Source organism: Quercus lobata, chromosome 5, assembly GCF_001633185.2.
Source record: "Quercus lobata isolate SW786 chromosome 5, ValleyOak3.0 Primary Assembly, whole genome shotgun sequence".
Lineage (NCBI taxonomy): Eukaryota > Viridiplantae > Streptophyta > Magnoliopsida > Fagales > Fagaceae > Quercus > Quercus lobata.
In genome coordinates this window covers 48,641,947-48,663,832 of record NC_044908.1, presented here as the reverse complement: position 1 = coordinate 48,663,832, position 21,886 = coordinate 48,641,947, and the positions used below count along the sequence as shown (strand labels likewise).

Here is a 21,886-nt window from a genome sequence, read left to right as displayed (position 1 = left end):
AAATTACAATGGTGTTAGAGGCATACTCCATGCTTGAGCTCTTAGATGAGACTCAATTGGTTCCTGATAAGTTTTCAAAAGATCTTTCAAGGAACATCACTGTTATAGTAAATCCAAATTACCTAATTTGAAGAACCAAAGAGAAGGCTTTACTCACCTTCATAAGCTCCACACTTTCTCCTTCAATATTGGCTCTAAGAGTTGGCTGTACTCTTTTACCCTCCAATACACCCCTACTAATTTTTCCCATTGCATGACTTCTACACACGTGGCTTAATCCACACAATAAGAAAGAAGTACTCAAGGGTTTATGGCTGGCTAGTATTGGATTTTTGGTGGGCCTAGGTTGGCCCACTTAGTTGGTAGACTCCATGTTTAGTGGGCTATATTAATGGGTATTTGGGTTTTGGATTTCACGGGCCCAAATTTAGACAACTCAGGATGCTAATTTTGCCACACGCAAGGGCCTATATTTATGGGTTGTGAGCTTTTATTACTGGTGTATGATGCTTATGCGCTTGGGCTATCAATTCTTAACATTTATGAAGGCTTTGAGTTTTGTATATTTTGCAGGCAAGTATTTTCATTCGTTCAAAGTTTTGTTCGGATATCGTTTATTATTAAAAATTGAAAACTAAAAATTGAAAATACTGTAATAATATAATTTTTAAATATGTGAATAGTGCCGTGTGACCCAATTTTAATAAAAATTTTACTGAAAAATATTTGTGGGTCCCATAAACAGTGCAGAGAACCCACTCATTCAGACACAAATGCAGCTAAATACTACTTTCAGCAACATCCAAACGGAGGCTAAATATTTGTTTGGCTAACTTATTTTTTGCCAACTTATTTTATTATTCAACTTTTTTTTGGTATTATTCATGAGTCTTACTGCACTTTTTTGTACTATTTATGAGTCTCACGGTACTATTTCAATTAACATTTACCTTTTTCTATAGTACTTTCAGCAAAACATTTTTAATTTCAGTAAAATAAGCAGATCCCAAATATGCCTTAAATATAACTCAAGGCTATAAACAGTAAAAAGAACCTCTTACTCTAAACCAAATACACGGTCAACAAAAAGAGAGAACAAAGAAAGGGAAAAGCAAGAATACACCAGATACCTGGTAGTTGTTGGTCACTTTGTTCTAGAAAAGCATTAAATCTAACACACACTTACGATTAAGAAGTCTTTAGTGCCCACCATTTAAGATTAGGTCAAGAAGAAAAGGTCAAAGAGGAGGAAAAGCAAGAACATAACATTAAAATTTAAAACTACACAATGCCCTTTCAGTCACAATTACTGTTGGTCACTTGGGATATGTTGCAATCCCAAGTCGAAGAGGTCCCACCTGATTGGAACATTAAAGTAACGATTATTTTTTTATTGATTGATTTTGGCCAAAAAAAAAGAAAAAAAAAAGTAACATTAAAACTACAGAACGCCATTGAAGAGGTCCCATTTGATTGGGTTTTAAAATTGGTCGACAAGTAGTGGTTAAAGAAAATTGGTTCACCTAATTCAATAAAATAAATGTGACAAAGGGTTGAACAATTACCAGTTTTTGCAATAACATAGACCGCTTCTCAAACTGCTCTCTATAAATAGACATTTCCATATTGTTAAGTTTCCATATCCCTCATTCAACCAAGATTGTATACCATATAAGTACAGATAGCCTCCTCAAATATGATGAAAGGTGTTTCTTTCTTTGTGACTGTGGCCATTTTGGCCTTGGCATCCTCATTGGCTTCTGCCTATGACCCAAGTCCTTTGCAAGACTTCTGTGTCGCAATTAACGACATCAAATCTGGTGGTACGTATAAAACACTCTCATTATTATTAGCAGTAGTAGTATTATCAATCAAGTTCTTTCAAATTTATTATAAGTTCTTACATTAATGAAATTATGCCCGAAGGCTCCCCCCCCCCACCTACATGTCATGCACGTTACTGTCCAGTGTTATAGAAACTGTCTTATTTGTGATGATAACAAACTTTTCTTTCTTTGTGTAGTGTTTGTGAATGGAAAATTTTGCAAGGACCCTGCAATGGTCTCAGCAAATGATTTTTTCTTCTCCGGACTTAATATTCCTGGGAACACCGAAAACAAAGTCGGATCAAATGTCACTCTTGTGAACGTCGATAAATTAGCAGGTCTCAACACTCTAGGCATATCTTTGGCTCGCCTTGACTTTGCACCATATGGCCTGAATCCACCTCACACTCATCCTCGCGGCACTGAGCTTTTGGTAGTCATTGAGGGTACTCTCTTAGTTGGATTTGTTACATCCAACCCAAACAAACTCTTCACCAAAGTTCTAAACAAGGGAGATGTCTTTGTATTCCCAATTGGTCTCATTCACTTCCAATTCAACATAGGGAAGACTGCTGCTCTTGCCTTTGCTGGTCTTAGCAGCCAAAATCCTGGGGTGATCACCATAGCAAATGCAGTCTTTGGATCTGTTCCCCCCATCAATCCTGATGTTCTCATCAAGGCTTTCCAACTAGACAAGAGTGTAGTTGAATATCTTCAGAAAGCATTCGCGCCAAACTAGAATTTTTGAAAATCTAAGAAATAGTGATGGAGAACCGTTATATAATTTGAATAAAGTTTGCTTAGTTTTTCTTATTGTAATGTCATTGAAATAATTATTATCAAATAAAATGATTTCTTATTATGTCTTTTATGTGTCATAGTGTCATTTGCTGGGCAGATCAAATTAGTGTATGACTAAATTTTGATTACACCTTTGGATCCAGGACATTTAAAATTACAAGTACTTATACTATTAAATAGAAGCTAAACAAATATCAAGTCAAATTGAGGGCACAATAGCACCTATTCTATGTCAAATAATAGTAATAATAATTCCTAAAGGTAACGTTGAAGAAAATTAAAAAAAAATAAAAATTATGGAGTTATTAAAAGATGTATCATTTTAATTTCTCTTATATAACTTTTACAGAGTTATTAATATTTAAACGATTATAAATTTTGAATAAAGTTTGAATTCTGGAAAATCTATGAAATAGTGATGGTGAACCACTATAAAGTTTGAATAAAGTTTGCTTAGTTTTTCTTATTGTAATGCCATTGAAATAATTAATATCAAATAAAATGATTCCATTACGACATATTTTATTCTAAAAATAAAGATTACTATTCCTGCATAATCCATATTTAGTGTACCAAACATGCATGTAGTAATTATATGTTCTTGTAGTTTCAAACCTGATTGATTTAAATTCAAGCTTAAACATTCTATACATTCCTTTTTTACCTCAATTTTCTTTGGGGAAACGATTATTCCATAATTTTGAAATCTTTGACAAATAATTTTAAGATATTTTTTTATATCATCTATAGTTTTAAAGCAGAATACCATCAATACATGCTACACAAAAAAACTTTTAGGTCTTTAAAGATTTTATCCATCAATCCTTGAAAAACTTGGGGAGCTATATTAAGTTAAAAGTGTAAAGTCCATATTTTAAGATTGACGACAATGAACAAATGTAACAGCTTAGAACTTAGTTTGTATAAATAGATTTGCATCAGATTATATTTGATCAAGATAGACCAAGTTCAAAATCGTGGAAGACTCAAGAATGTAGAAAATAGACTGCTAGAGGACTACATTTCGACTGCAGCTCGATAGGTCGAAATTCATTTATCTTGACTGGTTGAATTGCACATCTCAACCGATCGAGATTTGTGTAGATTTGACAAACAACTTATTTTCTTAACCGTTGGATCTAAGGTGTTGGTGCAACGCATACAATGTAAATACAAACCCTAGAACACATTTTTACATACACAAAAATTAGTGTTTCTATACACAGATCTTGAATTTTTAGTCCTCATTCAACTAGAGCTTGCGTGCATACAAAAGATCTGGGGATCAAGTGAAGTTGCTGTAACCAGTTGACTACAGTTATTGTCTAAATCTTTGAGTGTGGATCTTGGAGTCATGAACTGAGAGGTTGCATGCAACAAATCAGAATAGAATAGTCCATGGATCTCGAAACTATGTTTGGTCACGTTAGTAAGTACTACATGTGGTAACATTAGATTTAGTGTTAAATGTCCACTATAATTAATTGAATTAATTGCTTGGCTAAGAATTGGTTAATATTGTAAATCATGTGACAATTGGGGCCAAAAGCCTTAACATAAAGGGTTATGAGTATTACGTTTGAATGTCCACTAAGTGTGCTAGATGTTGCTAACAGTCTAGACTCCTTAATTGGTTGTCTTTTACAAAATCTTGAGTTATAAGAACTCCAATGCTCATGGTGCATCTAAAAGGTTTTGGATGCAAAAGATTCGAGCTAATTGAGTCTTTCTGACATGATCCTTGTGCTTCATTGCTCTTCCCTTTGTAACCATTGTTCTTTGGTTCTGTGTTTTTTTTCTAGGATTTGCATTGCATAACATTCATGCATTTCATTATAGGTGTTTTTTTTAATAATAATAATAAAAAAAAAAGAGGGAAAAAGGAAGAAAATTGTGGTTTGCACTAGTTTCTTGGTTTTTGAGAACAAGGTTGGTCAATTTATTTTTACATAACATGTCTTTTGTACCTTGTTTAGCCTTGATGAGCTTACTTATTGCACTTGACTAGTTGAATCTTTGTAATGCATGTTGTGTGGGAAAGATGTTTATGTTTTTCATCACTTTGTCTTAATCTTGAAGTCACATGTTTTTTAAACTGTCGGACTTGAACTTTTAGAGAAAGGCATAAATAACCATCTCACCACTGTTCACTAGCCAATCATGAACACCTTTGTGCATATCGTAAGATTTTATACTTAAGAAAGTGTAGCACATGCACAAAAAGAACATAAGGTGTAGCCTCGGTTTAATTGCTTAATGCTTAAAATTGGTGTGTACTATCAGGCTTGATGCCAAATCACATAATTAAAATCGGTGTGTACATTATTCTGGCTTTTTAATAAGTTTCTGAATAAATTAAAATTGGTATGTATATTATGAGGCAAAATTCAAGAAACTTACATGATTGCAAGCTTATGTTCTAGGAGATGAAAGAGTTATATGATGTAACTCTTTAGGTGATAGTCTCTTTTAAATTCTATATGATGAATTTTGTGACTTTGTGATTGATTGCTATTTACATATCACCTCACTTGTATCTCAAGTTTTTGCTAGTTGCACACACTACACAAGTTACTCTTTGCTAAACATTCTACATGTTATTGTGTGTGTTTTTGGTCTGACCAACCAAGTTTGCAAATACTTTGAGTTCTGTGCAAAACTGATTTGATGCTTGAAAATTTTTGGAGAATGTAAGAAATTTTAAATTTGGGAAAATTGGGCTTCAATTCTTGTTTTTGAAAATCATATCATCACATACTCATGCATTTTGTTCCTTAATTTCAATGCTTTGGGATGTTTCAAAAACTTTTTTAAAAACTGTGTTTTTTTCTCAAAAATTTGTGTGTCACTGTCTGTTTCGATTGATCGAGTTTGTTTTACGATCAATCCAAATTGGTTTTAAAAATTCTTGGGAGCCTCTGTTTGTTTCGATCAATCGAAAATCGTATGGGAAGTTTTTTAAAAACAAAGTTTCAGATCAGACAAACACTTTTTCAAAAAGTTCTTTGCTTTTTCTCTCTCCATATGACTTAGTCAGGGCTCACTCACAAATTTTTGTCGTTTTCATCCATTCTCTTTGCAAGGTTTTCCTCTCCCAAGGCTGGTAAGACCTTTATACCCTTCCCTTTGCATTTATTTTCATGTTTTCATGCATAAACTCATGCATTTTTGTGAGATTTTCGGACCTTTTCAAAATTGGGATTTTTGTTGAATCAAGCTTCTTTTTCTGAAATTGATCATTGCGTTTTGTTCCTATATTGTTATAATCATGTTATATGATGGTTAATATGATCAATTTGGGGCTTTGTGATAAATTGAAAATTCTAAGGCTTGTATTGAACCTGAATTGGGGCTTTTTGTACAAATTGGTTCAATTGATGAAATTGGCTTGTTGAATTCATGTAATTGGTCATTATTATCTAAAATCTATCTTTTATGATAATCAATTCATCAATTTCTTACAAATTGATCAAGTGGTTTTTCAAAATTTTGGGGTTTTTTGTTAGAAACTCTATGCTCAAGCCAAATTTGTGAACTTGAACTTAATTGCACTGCATTTAGTCATGCATCACTACATTTAATTTGTTCATGCATCATATAGTTTTTTGTCCTATATTTTTTTTTTGTGCAAACTTGCAATCTGCCCTTGGTTTCTGTTTTTTTTTTTTTTTTTTTTTTTTGCTTTGTGTCTTGGTCCTTATCCTAGCACTATGCCTAGGAAAACTAGAGTACATAGGACCCCCTCCACTTCCTCTGAGTCTCCCTCTAGGAGTGAGGTGTTTAGGAATAACAAAAGCAGAGAGGCCTTTGAGAAATTGAATAGTAAGCGTAAGATTTGGGCTGAGCATTCTGTGATTTTAGATGAGATTAATCCAGCCATTAGGGCTAACTTTGAGTCTAGAGGTTGGTTGTCTCTATTAGAGATAGATCATCCACCCCCAACCGCCCTGATTAGAGAGTTCTTCTCGAATCTCTCTTACCATGTCTATGATTCCAACACTCTTGTTAGGAGTTGGATACAAGGTGTTGAGTTCACCATTACTCCTCGGGTAGTAGCTGAAACTCTTGGGGTTCCGGTTGTTAGGGAGCCTGACTATCCCTATGATGAGTCTCCACCCTTAGATGTTGTCATGTCATACATCACTGGGTCTTCTATCCAGTGGGGTTCTGATCCTCGGATCATGTTTGCTGAGCTTACCGAGACTACCTATCTTTTCTTTAGGATATCGTATTATTCTTTGTGGCCTATTTCTCATCTCCACACCATCCCTCTAGAGCGATGTGTGTTTTAGTACACTTTTGTTTCTAGTGCATCTATCAGCTTCCCGCATCCGTTCGTTCGTTCTTTGAACGAGGTTCATAGGAGTTCTGCCGTAGGGCATGCGGTTATCCATCCTATTTTCATTCATAGGATTTTGTTGTTTCTTAGTCTAGATGGTTTTCCTTCTGGTGAGCTTGTTCATGTTGTTGCTCCCACAGGTGCCACCTTTCTTAGGCAAAGGGCTGCATACTTGAGAGTTGATCCTTCACATCCTAGAGGTGCGTCATCTGGTACTGTTCCCCCTCCTCCCTCTTCTACAGGAGCTGATGCTGCTGAGGCATCTGGTGCTGCTGCTGCTGATGCTGATGCTGATGTTCCTCCACCGACTACTTCGGATGATTAGGACATTCGACGTACGTTGGATCATGTCTTGACCGTTCCGGCAGCTCATGGATAGATTTTGGTGGACGTGCTTGATGAGATCCGTGCTTTGCGCGCAGAGTTGGCGCAGTTTAAACGATCTTCACCGACACCTTCCTTTTGATGATGGATTTTGATTGCCCTTTGGCATACCGTCACAAAAAGGGGGAGTACATATTTGAGCTCTTGTAGAGTTTTGTTTTCAGGGGGAGAGAGTATTTTTGTTGGTTGGAGCTTGTGGAGTTTAGATTGTATCTAGGTGCTTCACATTGTATTTTATCTTTTTAGCTCTTGCCATATTTTTGTTTGGATATTAATGTTAGAGGGAGTTACTTTTATTGATTTATATGTTTCTTGTTTTCAACTGCTTATTGATTTATATTTATGAGTTATTCATTGATATATGTCTTTATTATGTGTTGTTTGAAATCAAGAATTTAATTTGTTTACTTGTATTTTTCACACATGCGGTTATGTATTTTGTTTAGTGTTTCAGGAAATATACAGGTTGATTCAATTGAGCTGCTGTCTACACTTGCAACTGATGGATAGTAGTTAGGATTGAGTTTGTTTTATGAGCATTTGTTTTGTAAATGGCTTTTCTTTGTAAACTTTGAGCTTCTAATTGTGTTTTGTCACGGATTGCCAAAGGGGGAGTTTGTTAGGTTCTAAAGACTTAGGTTTTTATGTATTTATAACTCTAATGTGTATTGTTGGCAAACCATGATCAAAACAATATGTTTAGTAGTGTTTAGACTTGCTCAAAGTTGTATCTTTTATGTAAAGTTGGAATCAAGCTAATGCAGAAGTTACTATGCATTTCGACCTGGCTTGATCGATCGAATCTTAGGCTCAATCGATCAAATCTCGGGCGGAATGCATTTTTTCAGCAGACTTCCAACTTAGCCCTAGTTTGTTTAAAACGTTTAGGGTTTTCTAATTTGTCTTAAGTATAAAAGGCAAACCCTGACCACGTTTTAGTTTTGCTTATATTGCTGTTTGTGTAAATCTCTTTTGAGATCTTTCTTTTACACAAACTTAGGGTTTTTAAGGAAGAGATATTATCTACACCTTGATGATCAATTCAATTGTTGCCATTGAAGCTTAAAGAAACACAAGCAGGTGTGCTTGTTTCTGGTGGTGAATCCAAGAAAGAAGGAGTCCGTGGATTTGGAGCTTGCACGTAGTCGTGTCAGTAAATTCTACTGGTGGTTAGCAATAAGAAGTTGAGCGTGGGGGCTTGTAAGTCTTATTGTATGAACTTTGATTCTTTCAAGATAGTGGATTCAGGTCTATCTTGAGGATAGCTAGGTTAAATCCTCCCCAGGTTTTTACTAGTTTGGTTTCCTGGGTGATCATATCTTTGTGTTATTTATCTTTCCGCTGCTTTGCATGATATGATTGTTTGATTGTGATAACTTAGATTTGGAATTTGGACTAAGTAACAACGTGGCTAATTACCTAGGTTAATCTGATTGTGTTTTTAAGGGGTCTAAAAACCATCACCTTTTTTTTATGTCCAAAAGCCGCTCCTAAAGGTATCGATGAAGTTCTTTTTTAGTTACATTGTGGAAGAGGGGTTTGAATCTTTGACGTCCCTATTGGAAATACTAGGATTTGCTAGTTGAGATACAAGATTCTCGGCGTCGAAAAAATATTTTTGAGTACTCTTGAAATAGTATAAGTACTGACATTTGTGATGTATTCATACTAAGGAATTATGGAAAATACTTATACACAGTAAAGAAAGGTTATACTTAAGCAGTTAAATAGAATTATTTTTTCTACCTTATTTTTGATGTAGAAAATAATGGAAAATATATACAAAACTCTTTGTGGTGGTCTACCGCTGCATGAGTACAGTGATGTTAACAGATAAAGCTTTTCGTATTGTGCATGCTAGCTACCAAAATAATTGCTAATAAATTCAATTTTCATTGAGTTTTCATATCAATTAATGATTGTTGATGTAAGAGGTACATTTGAGTTATATCTAATATTAACTTACATGTTAAGATAGCAGTAGAATCAGGATTTTGATTCAGGGGCAAGATTAAGATAAAATATATAAGACAAAGTTAATACAAAAAATTAATATATAAAAAGTTAACTTATTAAAGTAAATACTTGATTAACATAGAAAATATAATGTAGATGTAAGTTCTAATTTGATTTATTCATTCTTGGTTAAATTTTTTTTTTCAAGCTTAATGTGTTAGTATGGTTATCGTTATGCCTAAACTACTTCAAAATTTACATTGACTATAAATATATATTTCAAACGAGTAATATTATATATATATATATATATATATATATATATATATATATATCTAATGTTTTTTGTAAAATCTTGTAGACACCTCATTTTTGTATTTGCATTTAATGCCATTTGTAAGGACTTAAACTTGAATTCCTAGCCCAACATGTGGATGGACTTTGGCCCTAAAGGCCCAAAACAATGAATTTGTAGAGAAATGGGTTAAAACATTGGGCTTTAGTTAATCAAACGACGTTATAGATAGGCTTGATGACAAAAAGATAAAAATGGACTATTATGAAATGAAGAAAGAACATCCTCGGCTTGATCCGAGGACAATAGTTTTAATATAATATTCTTAGAAGGTATTACAAATTTGATTGTGGATTGCTACAATATTTCTTCTCTCTGATTTCCGATCCCCTTCCTTGTTCTTTCCCCTCTTCTTTTATACTCACCTTCCCTTTCACCTCCACCGTCCACTTGTATGCTAGATGGTTAGGGTTGATACTTGTCCCATCAGTCCTTCTCATAAATCTTCACGTAGTAGCAATAAGGCTAAAATACACCATTCAGGTATCACTTCTTCATTAATGCGGTTGGGGGATTAGCTGCAGTGCATTTAATGTGAAGGCAGTAGCTTTCCCCCCAGATATTTTGGGGCTCATTCTTATCTCATATCTCTGTTGTGCTTATCCACCCCAAACGAATTACAGGGATTGTCATCAGTGCAATCTCCACTCACGAAGACATCTCATCCTCGGACGGATCTTCGTCCTCGGCTTGGGCCACAGGCCCAATATATGAATAAATAATGCACTTCTGGGCCCAAGGACCCTATAATAGCCCCTCGAGATTCCCCTTTCTGTCTCCTTGGGAAGAAAGGAGGATTTCGATGTCTCTAAATTAGCCCGTGCCTATTTCGTTCTTCTTCTACTTATGAAGATGCCTTTTTGTCTGCCCAAAATGCACTCCTGGCACTGCAGCATTCAAGGCACCTCCTTATTAAATTCTGGCGACTCTTTGTTCCCCACGTTCTACGGCATGATGCAAATCGTAAGGTTGAGGGCTTCGTTGGGAATTTAGCGGGAATTTTCCGACTCTCTTCTCTTTCCTTGGTATAAATACCCATTAAATCAACTTTTTCCCTCACTTTAGCATTCATTTCGTTCTAGCACTCATACGTTGAACCTACACACTTTTTCAACCTTCCTGAGCCCTTACAAATACTAAGGACCTGTCCGAGGACACCTTTACTCCTCCCGCAAGTCTTCTTAAACTTTTGCTCTTTAAGTTTCTACATCCTTCTCTTTTCCTCACACTCTTTCTTTTTCAATCTCTTTAGTTTTCCCAACCTTTTCTAGAAATGGGTAGATTTAAGAATTTGGTAGATTCCGAGAAAGGGATAGAAAGCTTTAGGGCTCGTTATAATATCCCTCCAAGAGTAGGAATTAGATACTGTGATAAGAGTCAATAGCATGAGGATAGGCAAGTCGAGGAGGTAGTGATCCTAATGATTGGATTCATAGAAGGAGGGATGAAAATCCCCATGGGTGGAGTCACTAGAGACTACCTTAAAGCTCATAGGTTGGCTCCCACTTAGTGTGCCCCTAATATGTTTAGGATCCTAGGCTCCGTGGATGCCCTCAATGAAAAGATGGGTTTAGGTCTAACCCACCATGATGTCAATTGGGTCTATAACCTTCACCGCCTAAAGGGACAGGGATACTACTTGAAATCAAGGTATCCCGAGGTTAGGCTCATTCAGTGCCTCCTCGAATCCAACAAGGGGCTGAATAAAGACTTCCTGATCTTGTCAGGGGAGTGGAGTGATGGTCTCCCTCGCCCGATGAGAAAAGGAGAACCAGGTGGGGTACTTAGACTAGGGTATTCATTTACAAGTCCTTTCTTTGATTTACAATATTTTTATATCTGACAAAATTTTATTTTGCTGATGGATTTGTAAACAGATGTGCTGCTGAACTGAATTTCAACCTAGTCAACAAGGATAGCCTAGACAAAATCCTTAAGGCCAAGGTATTTGTAAATTTGGACGATTAATAACGAACGGCTCTTCTGATCCTCGGATACACGCCGATCTCGTCCAGCTTCCAATCTCTGAAGTGCGTCATAAGGACCAGAGACCCCCGCTTACATCGGATAAGTGTAGTTGTTCCCAGTTTCCTTCTTCCTGGTCCAAAAGTAGAGATCAAAGAAATTTCGACCCCCATTCCTAAAGGTATACCGACGATAGGGGCCTTGTCGTTACAACAGACAATTAGTGCAGCCATTTCATCTTATCCCCCCAACATTCAAGAAGAAGAAGTGGTAGAAGTAACTGATTCCAAGGATGAGTTTGAAGTTTTCAACCGAGTATTGTCTCCGGAAGCTTCAAATCTTGACCTTGGCCCTCCATTCTCACCAATAATCGATAAGATAGGGATTCAGCGCAAACCAAAGTCCAATTTGCTTGACTTGATAGAGTCTCAACCTAGGAGGGACGCACTTGGGAAGGCTGCCCAGACCAAACTTCCCAATCCATCCCAGACCAGGCTTCCCATTCCTCCACCTGCCTTGCCCTCTCAACCGGCAGAACTGAAGAGGAAAAGAGAACCAAAAGCAAAGAAGGTGGTCGAAGCTGGACAAACCCTTCCTCCCCACGAGGACGAGGTTCCAAAGGCCCCCAAACAAGCTAAAATGGGGCCCGAGAAAAGTAGCGATCCTTAGATGGGGCCCCAGGCTTGGCTCCCTACCCCAATGTTGGATGGGGAACTTCTTCTCGCCGATGCCTCTATCCGCAATTTCCAAGGAGGAAAGGGCGGCTATGTTGCAAACGCGGTGGAGCAGGCTTTGCTCCTTCCTGGGGATATGGCTAAGCTCCAAGGCATAAGGAGACATAAGGTCTTCCTTAGCCTTAAAAGATACCTTGCCATGGTACATTCTTTTCCTATATTTTTAGTCTATTTTCTTTTATCTTCTTTCATTAATCCTTGTCAAATTTCTTTGCCAGGCTATTCAGGCCTCATTCCGAGTAGAGGAGATTACTAATTCCTGCTATAGGCGAGGACGAGGTTCCAAAGGCCCCCAAACAAGCTAAAATGGGGCAAAGGGGAGCCGAGAAAAGTAGCGATCCTTAGATGGGGCCCCAGGCTTGGCTCCCTACCCCAATGTTGGATGGGGAACTTCTTCTCGCCGATGCCTCTATCCGCAATTTCCAAGGAGGAAAGGGCGGCTATGTTGCAAACGCGGTGGAGCAGGCTTTGCTCCTTCCTGGGGATATGGCTAAGCTCCAAGGCATAAGGAGACATAAGGTCTTCCTTAGCCTTAAAAGATACCTTGCCATGGTACATTCTTTTCCTATATTTTTAGTCTATTTTCTTTTATCTTCTTTCATTAATCCTTGTCAAATTTCTTTGCCAGGCTATTCAGGCCTCATTCCGAGTAGAGGAGATTACTAATTCCTGCTATAGGCAAATGAAGGAAGAAGAAGGGAGGCGCAACGTCGCCGTGGAGGCTTTTCAAGTAGCTAATAAGAGCCTCCAGGAGCTTAAAAAGAGGCTGTAAAAGGAGGAAAAAGAAAGAAAGTACGCAGTCGTCGCCCTTGAAAACGCCGAAAAACAAGTTGAAAGTCAAAGACTGCTGCTACGCAGTACCGAAGAACAACTGACCTCCTCCAAGACCCAAATTGTCGCGCTAAAATTAGAGGGGGTTGAGAAAGCAAAAGCTCAGGCTGAAAAGGCCAAGGATGAGGCAGAGAAGTCTAGAGACAAAACGGAGCAGCATGGGTACGACGTTGGGGTGGCTGAGACTAAAGACACCCTTAGGGCTGAGGTCACTGCCATCTGTAGGACTTACTGTGCCCTGGTATAGGATGAAGCCCTCAACCAAGCTGGGGTTGAGGTTTCTTCTATACTTAGGAAACCAGAAAGTATCTATTATCCCCCAACCATTCGTCCTCCATGCTCTTCGAGTTCCCAGGTTGATCTTTTGTCCTCGGAGGCTGGTGAAATTCAGGGCAGCCCATCTAAAGTTCCTCCTGCAGCTGACACTTCCTCAAAGGGGACAAAACTGGCCGAGGACGCAACAGGAACGGGGGGTGCCAATAAAGAAACAGTCCAAAGCACCGAACTATCTCCCCTTATTCCGAAGGACCTCCCCTAGGGAAAAAAGACTTCTCAGGGTATGGAATTGGTATTGGCAACTCTTGCCATACCACCAAAAGAGGCTCCCAAGGACAAGGACCATGAGTCTACTACAACAGCCAATACCCAGCTTCCCAAGGACACAAAAGAGAAACTTGTAATAAAAATGAAAAAATAGGTCACTCCCTTCTTTTTAATTAATTATTTATTTTTTTGTTAGAAACCCACCTTCTAGTACTTGATCTGCCTTATCTAAGGCTTTTGTTAATGAAACTTATGAATATTTTCCCTTTTCTTTGCTATAGTTTATATATTGGAGTTAATATGATTTTGGTTCTATCTGACATTTAAAGAAAACAATGATAAAAATGGAATTTCCCCCCATTAATTCACATAAGGGATAGAAAATTTCACCCATTTCACATGACCCGCAGCCATAATAAGTAAAATTTAACAAGTCCACCACCTCGGCAAAGGATCATTCCATATTCCGAAACACGCTTTACCACAATATCTGCATATAGTTCCAGATTTGAACTGTTCCCTACTTATTGGTAATTTTGAAGGAACGAAACAATAATTATCTCTTTAATGAATATGAATAATCCAGGGAATGCTTCAGGTGACGCTTATGAGGATTTCATTTTGACCCTTGTTGCAGTGAAAACCATTACAGTTCAAAGTGATTTTTCTTGACATTGAAGTCATTAATAAGGGATATTGACTTACCTTAAATTTACAATCCAAGGAGTCTTCTATAACTGAGGCTTTGCCTCGACCCTCAACAATTTAAATAGAAAATGCTGACTTAACTGAAATATGTGGTTCGAGGATCCAAAGAGTATTAATCTTCCCAAAGCAAATGGTTCGTGGAACCAGGCATAGCTAAGGTTCTATTTAATACTTTTAATAATGAATAAAGTTATCAATTTTCCCAAGACAAATGGTCTGAGGAGCCAGGCATGGCTGAGGTTCAGTTTGATACTTTGATAGATTCCAAAAAGTATTAATTTCCCTAAAGCAGATGGTCCAAGGAACCAGGCATAACTAAGGTTCGGTTTAAGACTTAGAATGATGAATAAAGTTATCAATTTTACCAAGGCATGTGGTCCGAGGAGCCAGGCATGGCCGAGGTTCAATTTGATACTTTGATAGATGCCAAACAGTATTAATTTCCCCAAAGTAGATGGTCCGAGGAACCAGGCATAGCTAAGGTTCTGTTTAATACTTAGAACAATGAATAAAGTTATCAATTTTACCAAGGCATGTGGTCTGAGGAGCCAGGCATGGCTGAGGTTTAGTTTGATACTTTAGGAAGAATCAAGATTTTCAACTCCACTCCAACCACCTAAGAAATTAATGCAATAAAGTCAACTCTCAATTAAAAGCCTCCCTCCTCTAGAATTCTCTTCCCCACACTATAAAAAGGGGTGGAATGCGCATTCCAAAGTTATCTACTTCCATAGAGCTCTTAAGGAAGTAACAAAGAAAAGGAACTTTGGTGCTTTGTTCCTCTTGGTCTTGTATGACTAGAAGGGTAAACATTGGTCCTCCAAGCCTCGAGTTCATGACTTTGTTGGGGATATTATACAAAGTAATAATGGAAGAACAAGGTTGATACAAAAGACAAATAGAAAATAGATAACTTAGAGGCACAATATCATTTTCCTTAGACAATATTTGCACCCCACACTATTATTGCTAAAGGGTTATCGTAAATTTATCCCCAGGATACAACCAAGATGTTGGGTTTTATAGATAGCAATTCTGAAGAATAACCACAGGATTTTTCAAGTGAACATAAGCCTCTATTTATACCCATAGTGTTATAGTTTATCAAAATGCACGTATAGAGAGTTAAAATGTTTCAAAAAACCGTTCACAAGACTTGAAACCTCTTCAACCTTTCCGAACAGTCACAAGAAAACTTCTGCAGAAAATTCAGCTTTAGAGTTTCAATCGATCGAAAGGTTCTCATTCGATCGATCGAATAGGAACCGACTAGCGATCGAACTAGGTAGAAGCTCCAGGATTTTTTCTTTACCATTTCAATCGATTGAGCCAAAGCTTTGAACAATTGAAAATGCTTAATTCAGAATTTTCACTTGGAAAATTCCAGAACCTGAATTTTCACTTTATAAAACAATATTCTCTAAACTCAAACAACATTATTACAACCTATCCCTGTATGTACCTATATATACAACAAACTTGATACTTGTTACCTCACTTCTCAAAAGTTATTATAGGAGTACCTTGATTCTCTTTTAGGGTTTTAGAGGAAATAACAAAGAAACAATCCTTGTGGTTTGTCCTCCTAGTTTTACCACATTAGGAAAAACAACGATCTGCTTGGTCTTGGGTTTGTGGCTAAGTAACTTGTTGCCTCACTCCTAGACAACCTCTAGGATGAATCTTTCCCCTCCTTTTGTGTGCTTTGCATGCATATATGGCTTTCTCACTTGTTTTCTTCAATAATATGCTAGAAACTAGGGTCTATGTATGCTTTTGTTTGAATATGATTTGAATGTTTTATGATTTGTTCTACATACATGCTATTCTAAATCCTAGGATTCTACTAATTTTGATGCTAAACATGTTTCTAGCTTTATCACATGGCACATACATAATCACTATATTTTTTTATTCAAATAATATGATCATATGCTTAGATTATGGTTTACACTAATCACACACAATCATCATGTTCTTAATTTCCAATCTGAATGATGTGATCATATAATAAAATTAGCATCTTTCACCTTGCACAAATGAGCACTTATTTCAATCTTAAATAACATGCTTTTCAATGTCTATAATGTTGTTTGCTTGGATGATGTAACATGACTACTAGTCACCATAATTTAGAAGATTGGAATTCATTGGGCAAGGTGGGTGCCTAACCCTTTCCCATGTTGGACCCACCCTGCAACTTAGCCGTCAAACTTAAATCAATACTTTTCTATTACTTTTTTATTTCCATATTTTAACTAGAACAGGAACCATGTAGTTTCTTTTAGATTGTATCTAGGACAAAGGCCATGTAAAACCCTAGTTATATTCAAACTAATGTGCAAATTTCAATCAATAAAAAGAGGTATTTTTATGTAGTTTTTTTTTTCCTAAAGTGGTGAAGAATCCATGTAAAACCCATGATTTAGGGGGGAGGGTATCATTAGTCGAACAACCATTTTGAGAGGCACTAACACAATTGTACCTTCTAATGCTTGTTTGGCCTAACTTAATCAAGCGGGTCGAGGGTGCAATCTGTAACAAATCTGATGTTCTTAACATGCGGACATGCATGAGAATAGATTACAAATCTTAATTTTTTATTACTTATAAGTCTAATTATTGCATGCAAAATAATTGAAACTCTCCATGATTTCGATCTATGAGAAGCAAATGAGTTTTTGCCTTTTTGGTCAAATTCTCTCTCTCTCTCTCTCTCTGTTATACTCTTTTCTCAGTTCTTGATTTTCACACAAACCTTGCTTTCCATCATGGTATCAAAGCCTACGATCTGTGCTAATAATAGTTCTTTAAAGGTGTTTTCAATGGCTCTTGCAACGTTATTGATAAACTATGAATCAACCACTTTTGCTCTTGTCAAACATGTCCAACATGATGATAGTCAAGCTTGACAACACTAATTATATAGTGTGGAAACACCAAATTACAATGGTGTTAGAGACATATTCCATGTTTCAGCTCTTAGATGAGACTTAATTGGTTCCTGATAAGTTTTCAAAAGATCTTCCAAGGAACATCACTGTTATAGTAAATCCAAATTACCTAATTTGAAGAACCAAAGAGAAGGCTTTACTCACCTTCATAAGCTCCACACTTTCTCCTTCAATATTGGCTCTAAGAGTTGGCTGTACACTTTTACCCTCCAATACACCCCTACTAATTTTTCCCATTGCATGACTTCTACACACGTGGCTTAATCCACACAATAAGAAGAAGTACTCAAGGGTTTATGGCTGGCTAGTATTGGATTTTTGGTGGGCCTAGGTTGGCCCACTTAGTTGGTAGACTCCATGTTTAGTGGGCTATATTAATGGGTATTTGGGTTTTGGATTTCACGGGCCCAAATTTAGACAACTCCGGATGCTAATTTTGCCACACGCAAGGGCCTATTTTTATGGGTTGTGAGCTTTAATTACTGGTGTGTGATGCTTATGCGCTTGGGCTATCAATTCTTAACATTTATAAAGGCTTTGAGTTTTGTATATTTTGCAGGTAAGTATTTTCATGAGTTCAAAGGATTGTTTGGATACCGTTTATTATTAAAAATTGAAAATGCTGTAACAAAATAATTTTTAAATATGTGAATAGTACTGTGTAACCCAATTTTAATGAAAATTTTGCTGAAAAAATATTTGTGGGTCCCATAAACAGCGCATAGAACCCACTCATTTAGACACAAATGCAGCTAAATACTACTTTCAGCAACATCCAAACAGAGGCTAAATGTTTGTTTGGCTAACTTATTTTTTACCAACTTATTTCATTATTCAGCTTATTTTAGGTACTATTCATGGGTCCTACTGCACTTTTTAGTACTATTTATGAGTCTCACGGTACTATTTCAACTAACATTTACCTTTTTCTACAGTACTTTCAGCAAAACATTTTTAATTTCAGTAAAATAAGCGGATTCCAAATATCCCTTAAATATACATCAAGTCTATAAACGGTAAAAAGAACCTCTTACTCTAAACCAAATACACGGTCAACAAAAAGAGAGAACAAAGAAAGGGAAAAGCAAGAATACACCAGATACCTGGTAGTTGTTGGTCACTTTGTTCTAGAAAAGCATTAAATCTAACACACACTTACGATTAAGAAGTCTTTAGTGCCCACCATTTAAGATTAGGTCAAGAAGAAAAGGTCAAAGAGGAGGAAAAGCAAGAACATAACATTAAAATTTAAAACTACACAATGCCCTTTCAGTCACAATTACTGTTGGTCACTTGGGATATGTTGCAATCCCAAGTCGAAGAGGTCCCACCTGATTGGAACATTAAAGTAACGATTATTTTTTTATTGATTGATTTTGGCCAAAAAAAAAGAAAAAAAAAAGTAACATTAAAACTACAGAACGCCATTGAAGAGGTCCCATTTGATTGGGTTTTAAAATTGGTCGACAAGTAGTGGTTAAAGAAAATTGGTTCACCTAATTCAATAAAATAAATGTGACAAAGGGTTGAACAATTACCAGTTTTTGCAATAACATAGACCGCTTCTCAAACTGCTCTCTATAAATAGACATTTCCATATTGTTAAGTTTCCATATCCCTCATTCAACCAAGATTGTATACCATATAAGTACAGATAGCCTCCTCAAATATGATGAAAGGTGTTTCTTTCTTTGTGACTGTGGCCATTTTGGCCTTGGCATCCTCATTGGCTTCTGCCTATGACCCAAGTCCTTTGCAAGACTTCTGTGTCGCAATTAACGACATCAAATCTGGTGGTACGTATAAAACACTCTCATTATTATTAGCAGTAGTAGTATTATCAATCAAGTTCTTTCAAATTTATTATAAGTTCTTACATTAATGAAATTATGCCCGAAGGCTCCCCCCCCCCACCTACATGTCATGCACGTTACTGTCCAGTGTTATAGAAACTGTCTTATTTGTGATGATAACAAACTTTTCTTTCTTTGTGTAGTGTTTGTGAATGGAAAATTTTGCAAGGACCCTGCAATGGTCTCAGCAAATGATTTTTTCTTCTCCGGACTTAATATTCCTGGGAACACCGAAAACAAAGTCGGATCAAATGTCACTCTTGTGAACGTTGATAAATTAGCAGGTCTCAACACTCTAGGCATATCTTTGGCTCGCCTTGACTTTGCACCATATGGCCTGAATCCACCTCACACTCATCCTCGCGGCACTGAGCTTTTGGTAGTCATTGAGGGTACTCTCTTAGTTGGATTTGTTACATCCAACCCAAACAAACTCTTCACCAAAGTTCTAAACAAGGGTGATGTCTTTGTATTCCCAATTGGTCTCATTCACTTCCAATTCAACATAGGGAAGACTGCTGCTCTTGCCTTTGCTGGTCTTAGCAGCCAAAATCCTGGGGTGATCACCATAGCAAATGCAGTCTTTGGATCTGTTCCTCCCATCAATCCTGATGTTCTCATCAAGGCTTTCCAACTAGACAAGAATGTAGTTGAATATCTTCAGAAAGCATTTGCGCCAAACTAGAATTTTTGAAAAATCTATGAAATAGTGATGGAGAACCGTTATATAATTTGAATAAAGTTTGCTTAGTTTTTCTTATTGTAATGTCATTGAAATAATTATTATCAAATAAAATGATTTTTTATGATGGCTTTTATGTGTCATAGTGTCATTTGCAGGGCAGATTAAATTAGTGTATGACTAAATTTTGATTACACCTTTGGATCCAGGACATTTAAAATTACAAGTACTTATACTATTAAATAGATGCTAAACAAATATCAAGTCAAATTGAGGGCACAATAGCACCTATTCTATGTCAAATAATAATAATAATAATAATAATTCCAAAAGGTAACGTTGAAGAAAATTTTAAATTTTTTTTTATGGAGTTATTAAAAGATGTATCATTTTAATTTCTCTTATATAACTTTTATGGAGTTATTAATATTTAAACGATTATAAATTTTGAATAAAGTTTGAATTCTGGAAAATCTATGAAATAGTGATGGTGAACCACTATAAAGTTTGAATAAAGTTTGCTTAGTTTTTCTTATTGTAATGTCATTGAAATAATTAATATCAAATAAAATGATTCCATTACAACATATTTTATTTTAAAAATAAAGATTACTATTCCTGCATAATCCATATTCAGTGTACCAAACATGCATGTAGTAATTATATGTTCTTGTAGTTTCAAACCTGATTGATTTAAATTCAGGCTTAAACATTCTATACATTCCTTTTTTACCTCAATTTTCTTTGGGGAAACGATTATTCCATAATTTTGAAATCTTTGTCAAATAATTTTAAGATATTTTTTATATCATCTATAGTTTTAAAGCACTGGAATACCATCAATACATGCTACAAAAAAAAAAATTTAGGTCTTTAAAGATTTTATCCATCAATCCTTGAAAAACTTGGGGAGCTATATTAAGTTAAAAGTGTAAAGTCCATATTTTTAGATTGACAACAATGAACAAATGTAACAGCTTAGAACTTAGTTTGTATAAATAGATTTGCATCGGATTATATTTGATCAAGATAGACCAGGTTCAAAATTGTGGAAGACTCAAGAATGTAGAAAATAGATTGCTAGAGGACTGCATTTCGACTGCAGCTCGATAGGTCGAAATTCATTTATCTTGACTGGTTGAATTGCACATCTCGACCAATCGAGATTTGTGTAGATTTGACAAACAACTTATTTTCTTAACCGTTGGATCTAAGGTGTTGGCGCAACTCATACAATGTAAATACAAACCCTAGAGCACATTTTTACATACACAAAAAATAGTGTTTCTATACACAGATCTTGAATTTTTAGTCCACATTCAACTAGAGCTTGCATGCAAACAAAAGATCTGGGGATCAAGTGAAGTCGCTGTATCCAGTTGACTACAGTTATTTGTCTAAATCTTTGAGTGTGGATCTTGGAGTCATGAACTGAGAGGTTGCATGCAACAAATCAAAATAGAATAGTCCATGGATCTCGAAACTATGTTTGGTCACGTTAGTAAATACTACATGTGGTAACATTAGATTTAGGGTTAAATTTTTTTGTATAAATTTCCACTCTTTTTTGTAGATTTGTTGCCTTGGAGGTTGATGGTTGAATGCCCCCAAGTTTTTTGTTACTATTTATGGACACCACTATACTTTTTAATACTATTCATGGGTCTTATTATACTATTTCAACAAACTTTTACTTTTATCTACGGTATTTTCAGTAACAAGTTTTTAGTTTCAACAAAATAATTAGCAGAACCCAAACAGACTCTAAATGTACATCAACAAACTTCATCTGTGAACAGTTAAAAAGAATTTTCGACTCTTAACCAAATATCTTCATGTGTGTTTACCATAACTTTTTTTTTTATTTTTTTTTTAGTACAAATATTGAAGAGAGAACAAAGAAGGGGAAAAGCTAGAATAAACCAGATACCTGGTAGTTGTTGGTCACTTGGTTG

At 36.1% G+C, this 21,886-nt stretch overlaps 2 protein-coding genes across 2 annotated transcripts; both read left to right on the top strand.

The window, feature by feature from the left end:
* The first annotated feature begins 1,660 nt into the window (after positions 1-1,660).
* LOC115992029 (germin-like protein subfamily 1 member 7) lies at positions 1,661-2,640 on the top strand. Its single transcript, XM_031116067.1, has 2 exons — positions 1,661-1,823; positions 2,024-2,640. Exons 1-2 carry the CDS (start codon positions 1,697-1,699, stop codon positions 2,563-2,565), a joined length of 669 nt encoding a protein of 222 aa, XP_030971927.1. The 5' UTR covers positions 1,661-1,696; the 3' UTR covers positions 2,566-2,640.
* A 16,389-nt stretch (positions 2,641-19,029) lies between these two features.
* LOC115992041 (germin-like protein subfamily 1 member 7) lies at positions 19,030-20,010 on the top strand. The gene is made up of 2 exons (XM_031116080.1): positions 19,030-19,192; positions 19,393-20,010. Exons 1-2 carry the CDS (start codon positions 19,066-19,068, stop codon positions 19,932-19,934), a joined length of 669 nt encoding a protein of 222 aa, XP_030971940.1. The 5' UTR covers positions 19,030-19,065; the 3' UTR covers positions 19,935-20,010.
* The last annotated feature ends 1,876 nt before the right edge of the window (positions 20,011-21,886 follow it).

Coding starts and splice junctions, on each gene's coding strand:
- LOC115992041 (XM_031116080.1), top strand. CDS start 19,066: ATGATGAAAGGTGTTTCTTTCTTTGTGACTGTGGCCATTTTGGCCTTG. Junction 19,193..19,392: donor TAACGACATCAAATCTGGTG/GTACGTATAAAA, acceptor TTCTTTGTGTAG/TGTTTGTGAATGGAAAATTT.
- LOC115992029 (XM_031116067.1), top strand. CDS start 1,697: ATGATGAAAGGTGTTTCTTTCTTTGTGACTGTGGCCATTTTGGCCTTG. Junction 1,824..2,023: donor TAACGACATCAAATCTGGTG/GTACGTATAAAA, acceptor TTCTTTGTGTAG/TGTTTGTGAATGGAAAATTT.